We start from the raw sequence: 6,548 nt of genomic DNA on the forward strand, positions 1-6,548 counted from the left end.
GGAACGAGAAGAACAAATTCAATGGCGGGATGTTTAGTTGCTGCGATCTGAACTTTATGTGAAGTAAATTGAATTAGATGTGACACAGAGTTAGTGCGAAAATGTGCGAGAAAAGCAAAATCGTGAGTTAATGTCTTTATAGATTTCATTATATACACTAAATTAATAAAATCTCGAATACGTTGTAAATCGCTTCACCAAACGAGGTTCACTGCAGTTCAGTTGTTTGTGTTTATCTGTAGTAAATACTTTTACTAGTCTTACTAGACGATATCCATACATGATACACGTGTGTTCAATATTGTACGTCTTATGCATCACGTCTTTGTGTGGTATATGTGAACAAAACAACAGAAAGAACAAAAATACCATGGCACCGTTGTGTTTTTGAACGTATTATAGCAATACCATGGTATTTTTTATAGTTTGGAATAAAATGTAAATGAATATTCAGGATCATATAAACGTACCATGATATTTTGACACAAAGAACTAGGTTTTGTCCATATAAATATTAATTCTTCAACCTCAAAACACTTGCATGTACCATTTACAGTGCATTTGCATATACTCTGCCATTGCAGGTGACCCAGTGGCTCAGGAAGGTGTTTGGGCAGCAGCCGGTACCGGAGTTTGAAGTGAACACACGCACGGTGGACATCCTGTATGAGCTTGCTGAAAGCAGTGAGATGAGATGCAGAGAGGTTGAGATGCTCATCGAGGACCACGAGCAGAAAACAGAGGAGTACAGCAGTGATGGTGAGACTCTGGGACAGTTGCTTTGGATGAAGTACACTACCGTTCAAAAGTTTGGGGTCAGTAAGACTTGTAATAGTCTTTAAAGAAGTCTCTTACGCTCATCAAGGCTGCATTTATTTGATTAAAAATATAGAAAAAAAAACAGTAATGTTTTTACAATATAAAATAATGTTTTTTATTTTTAATATACTTTAAAATAGAATTTATTCCTGTGATGAAAAGCTGAATTTTTATCAGCTGTTACTCCAGTCTTAAGTGTCACATGATCCTTCAGAAATCATTATAATATGCGGATTTATTATTAGAATGATCAATGTTGGATAATATCAACAGTTGTGCTGCCAAATATTTTTTGGAACCTGTGATTTTTTTTTTTCAGGATTCTTTCATGAATAACAAGTACAGTGTTTATTCAAAATATAAATATTTTATAACAATGTAAATTATTTATTATTAACTTTTAATAAACTTTTAATTATTAACTTAATACATCCTTGGTGAATAAAAGTATTAATTTCTTAAAAAAAAACAACACAAAAAAACAATAAAAATGTACTGACCCCAAACATTTGAACGGTAGTGTAGTATGCCAAATGCATAACGGTGCTGTAGATACAATAAATTAATCTGGAGCTGCTTTTCCATGATAGGAGCACATCTTCAAGAAGTGCTTCTCCAGGGAGTAGGACTGCAGGCCGGAGCACTTTCCAAACCCACAGTGGACCTGCTGTCAGCACTGGAGGGAACTGCTGAAGTGCTTAAACTTAGAGACACATCACTTGGGAGGTAAAATAACACTCTTAAATGCATCTTATACACCAATTACAGTCATGTGAAAAAGTTCTGACACCCTATTGAATTTCATGGTTTTCTGTATCAGGACATAATAAAAAATTGTCTGGTCCTTGGCAGGTCTTAAAATTTGGAAAATAAATCCTCAGATAATCATCATCACATGACATATCACACTGTGTCATTATTTATTTAAGAAAAATACAGCCAAGATGGAAAGGCCATGTGGGACAAAGTTAGGACACCCTATGAGTCAACTGCCTGTAGCAGCAATAACTTGAAGCATTCATTTTTTATATGACTTTATCAGTCTCTCACATCGTTCTGGAGGAATTTGGACCAGTCTTCTTTTCAATGTTGCTCTAGTTTATTGAGGTTTGTGGGCATTTGCTTATGCACATCTGTCACCACAGCATTTGAGTCAGGATGAGCTCTGGACTGGGCTATTGCAACACCTTGATTCTTTTCTTTTCAGCCATTCTGTTGTAGATTTGCTGGTGGGCTTGGGATCATTGTCCTGTTGCAAAACCCAATTTTGGCCCAACATTAGATGTCGGACAGATGCCCTCGCATTTGACTCTACAATACTTTGATATACAGAGGAGTTCATGGCCAACTCAATGACTGTGAGATGCCCAGGTCCTGTGGCTACAAATCAAGCCCAAAATGATCAGCCCCCCTCCAGCATGCTTGTCTTTTGGTATGAGGTGTTTGTGCTGATATGCTCTTTAGGTTTTCACCAAACTTGGTGCTGTGCATTATGGCCAAACATCTCCACTTTGGTCTCGTCTGTTCAGAGGACATTATTTTAGAAGACTTGTGTTTTGTTCAGATGTAACTTTGCAGACCTAAACCGTGCTGCATTGTTTTTTTTTTAGATAGAAGAGTCTTTCTTCTGCCAAGCCTTCCAAACATGCCATTTTTGTCCCATATTTTTCTAATAGTATTGTCATGAACTTTATCATTTAACATGTGAACTGAGGCCTGTAGAGTCTGAGGTGTAGTTCTTGGGTTGTCTGCCATTTCTCTGAGCTTTACACGGTCTGATCTTGGGGTGAATTTTCTGGGCGTCCACTCCTGGAAGGAGAGGTGTCTGTTTTAAATGTCTTCCACTTGTGAATAAACTTCAGATTGTTTGGAAATGGCCGTATTACTCGTCTCAGATTGATGGCAGCAACAATTGCTTCTCCAAGATGATTGCTGATGTCTTACCTCCTTGGCATTGTGTTAACACACCTGAAGGCTCCAGACCAGCAAACTGCCAGAGCTTTTGCGTTTATAGAAGCACTCAGACTTGCTGATGATCGGTTAATCAAAGGTATTTGATTATCAGTGCTTGACTGTGATTTACCCTCTCAATTCCAGTGTTAACAGTAAGGGTGTCCTAACTTTGTCACACATGGATTTTCCATTTTGGCTTTATTTTTGTTCAGTAAATTATGACACGGTGCAATTTGTCATGCGTTGTTGTTCATCTGAGGTTTTATTTTTGAAATTTTAAGAGCGGCCAAGGACCAGTTTTGTTTTAATAATGTCCTGATTCGGAAAACCATGGAATTCAGTAGGGTGTCCTAACTTTTTCACATGACTGTACATCACGTGCAAGAGATGATTTAGGCAAGTTCCTGAGTCAACATGCATGGAACCTGGCAAAATCAAATTAAGCCACTCACTTAATGTGCATAATTAATGATTTAAACTAAGTCTGACATTTGCATTATGAGTTTTGTGGTTGATTTCACACTCTTGGTTGTCCAGTTATATGCCTGCAATTAATAAACTGACCAATGACGTGCTGGAGGCAGAGAAAACGGACCGGAGGTTGCAACGGGAACTTGCTGCTGTTAGAAAGAAAATGACCGCCGCAGTTGTTCTTCGTAAAAAACTTCAGGAGTAAGAAAACACAAAAGAAAATTATTGCATGTCACATTGCTTTTCTTGTGTTATTAACTGTGTTTAATTAAGGTTTCTCACCTGTCATGATTTTTATGGCTTCTGTCATTTATTCAGCTTTCTTAAGTCATCTTATTAAGAAAAACTGCACAAATATATCTAAAACACGGGTTTTCAGTCTTTTAGATGCCATGAACGCCCAAAAATGATTATTCTCAAGTGTATTAAAAATGTAAAATAGTCTGAAAAAATGAATAATATAATTATGCCTTATAAAATATTAAGTTTCTATTAAGTCATATTATCTTCAGTTCTTTTAGATGGTATTTATGTGTTAAATGTTTTATTTAATTTTATGTATTTTAATCACATTTTCATTATTAATCTAAGTAATTTTAATTAATTTTAATTTATGTTCTTATTCATTTGTTTTAACTTATTTTATTTATTCACTGTCTAAAATTTGCATTTGTTTTCCAGTGATTTGATGAAGATCACACATATACAGCAGGTGGAGGCAGCTACAGCAGAGGAGAGGCTTCTGAACATGGACTTTATGAAGAATAAATCCAAAGATCTCTCTTGCAGGAATAAGATTGCACAGGTGAGTGTCCGCATTTTTATCAAGTCATCAAATTATAGTTTCATGTCTTTCATACAAACAAAATTTGTGTGTTTGTAACAGGAAAAGCTGGACTCACGGCAGATGGAGGATTCTCTTACCCATCAGGCCATCCTGCAGTTATCAGAGGTAAACTGACTGAGCTGATAACAGATCAGTGCATATTCATGCAACGTCGTAATTTCTGAAATGAAACATAAAGATGCAACTATTATGCATATGCACCTATTACAGAAGGTTCAAACGCTCACCGATGTTTCTTAAGGAAACACAATGCATTAAGAGCCGGGGGTGAAAACTTTTGGAATTTGAAGATCAGGGTAAATTTAACCTATTTTGTCTTCTGGGAAACATGTAAGTATCCTCTGTAGCTTCTAAAGGGCAGTCCTAAATGAAAAAATATAATATTTAGTCAAAATAAGAAAAAAAAAGTCCACATCTTCATTCTGTTCAAAAGTTTTCACCCCCGACACTTAATGTGTCTTGTTTCCTTCTGGAGCAACGGTGAGCGCATGAATCTTCTGTAATAGTTGCATATGAGTCCCTCAGTTGTGCTCAGTGTGAAAAGATGGATCTCAAAATCATATAGTCAGTGTTGGAAAGGGTTCAAATACACAAAAAATGCTGAAAAACCAAAGAATTTGTGAGACCTAAAGGATTTTTCTGAAGAACAGCAGGCAGTTTAACTGCTCAGGACAAACAAGGGACTCATGAACAACTATCATTAAACAAAAAAACACAGCTGTGGATCATTCAGGTAACAACACTGTATTAAGAATCAAGTGTATGTAAACTTTCAGGTCAGTACTAAATAAAAAATAACATGCATTTTGTATGATCCCTCTTATTTTGGTAAAATAATTAACATTTTGCAGATTCTGTAAACTTTTGACTTTAGCTCTTGTGCATACCTTCAATTGGAAGTTAAGGTTTTAATATGTCTTTAAAAGTCAAAAATGTTTAATGAATATGAAATGAAAATGAAATTTAATTGCATCCTTTTCTCTCATCTTTTATTCTATACTTAGAAAATCGCAGCTCTGAAAGAGGAAACACTACCTTTGAAGAAGAAACTAGAGCCGTATAGTGACTTGAGCCCTGTAAGTATAACTTATATGAAGATTACAGAATTATATTAAATATTGAAACCATCATTTGAGTTTTGCATAGGAAAGCACTGGGTGGTTTTGTTGTTTGATGTGTGGGTTGGTTAATAAATATTAATTTTGTCATAGCACAAATGCAAAATCATTTAGAACACATTACTGAATAAAATAATCACATCCATGTCTAAATAAATATTTGCTAATTGTTTTAAAACTCTTATCAATGATCTTTTACCCATGTTCCCAGTTTTTATCAGGGTAATCATAGTTAACTAAACTATAGTTTTTTTTTATTTTAAAAATTTTGGCTGAAATAAAATAAAATATTAAACAAATTATTACAGCTACAACATTTCTAAATTTAATTACATTTTACTTTACTGGTTTACTAAAATAACTAAATCTAAAACTAAAATAAATTTTAGTAAAACCACCAAAAATAGCGAAAACTTCTAGCTAAAATTACAATGAAAAAAATAAAATAAAACAGTTTCAAAATAAAAAAAAAAACTATAATAGTATGTCAGTGTCAAAATTACACTTGTTTTCATTACTGTCATTACATTTTCATTACTTTTTTTTTTTGTTTTGTTTTTTCCAGAGTCCAGCTCTTGCGCGTGTGAAAATCGAGGAAGCCAAAAGAGAGCTGGTAATTTTTTGATGCACAGTTTTATTTTTTTTAATAGTTTCGCATCATTTTTAAAATGTATTATTATTTTTATTTATTATGATATTTTTATTTCATATATTATTTTTAATATAATTTTTTTTTATATATATTATTATTTTATTATTAATATTTTCACATTATTTTTCCTTGTTAGAAATAGTAATTTTTGTGCAACATTTTATTTTTTTAATAGTTTTGCTTCATTTTTAAAATTTATTATTTATTTATTATGATATTTATATTTTATATATTATTTTTATATAATTTTTATTTAATATAATATTATTTTATTATTAATATTTTCACATTATTTTTCCTTGTTAGAAAAAGTAATTTTTGTGCAACATTTTTTTTTTTATATAGTTTTGCTTCATTTTTAAAATGTATTATTATTTATTTATTATGATATTTGTATTTTATATCTTATTTTTTATATAATTTTTATTTTATATATTATTATTTTATTATTAAGATTTTCACATTATTTTTCTTGTTAGAAATAATAATTTTTGTGCAACATTTTATTTTTTTCCAAGGCTGCCCTGGATGCCCAGCTGGAGCAGAAAGTGGACTTCATAAACACTTTATCTCGATAATATAAAATATCTAATAATAAAAAAATAAGCGTGTTAATAAATGTAACGTGTAAGTTGTACCATTTGCAATAAACGCAATTCCTCTCCGAATCCAACGGTGGCGCCTTTGT

At 32.8% G+C, this 6,548-nt stretch overlaps 1 protein-coding gene across 1 annotated transcript; it reads left to right on the plus strand.

Moving 5' to 3' along the window:
- On the plus strand, nucleotides 1-6,515 carry haus1 (HAUS augmin-like complex, subunit 1). Its single transcript, XM_051092503.1, has 9 exons — nucleotides 1-122; nucleotides 585-759; nucleotides 1,410-1,545; nucleotides 3,310-3,444; nucleotides 3,925-4,048; nucleotides 4,130-4,195; nucleotides 5,095-5,166; nucleotides 5,774-5,821; nucleotides 6,379-6,515. Exons 1-9 carry the CDS (start codon nucleotides 102-104, stop codon nucleotides 6,436-6,438), a joined length of 837 nt encoding a protein of 278 aa, XP_050948460.1. The 5' UTR covers nucleotides 1-101; the 3' UTR covers nucleotides 6,439-6,515.
- Nucleotides 6,516-6,548: the final 33 nt, after the last annotated feature.

Source organism: Labeo rohita, chromosome 21 (assembly GCF_022985175.1).
Source record: "Labeo rohita strain BAU-BD-2019 chromosome 21, IGBB_LRoh.1.0, whole genome shotgun sequence".
In the NCBI taxonomy this organism is placed as follows: domain Eukaryota; kingdom Metazoa; phylum Chordata; class Actinopteri; order Cypriniformes; family Cyprinidae; genus Labeo; species Labeo rohita.

Coding starts and splice junctions, on each gene's coding strand:
- haus1 (XM_051092503.1), top strand. CDS start 102: ATGTGCGAGAAAAGCAAAATC. Junction 123..584: donor TGTGCGAGAAAAGCAAAATC/GTGAGTTAATGT, acceptor CTGCCATTGCAG/GTGACCCAGTGGCTCAGGAA. Junction 3,445..3,924: donor CTTCGTAAAAAACTTCAGGA/GTAAGAAAACAC, acceptor TTTGTTTTCCAG/TGATTTGATGAAGATCACAC.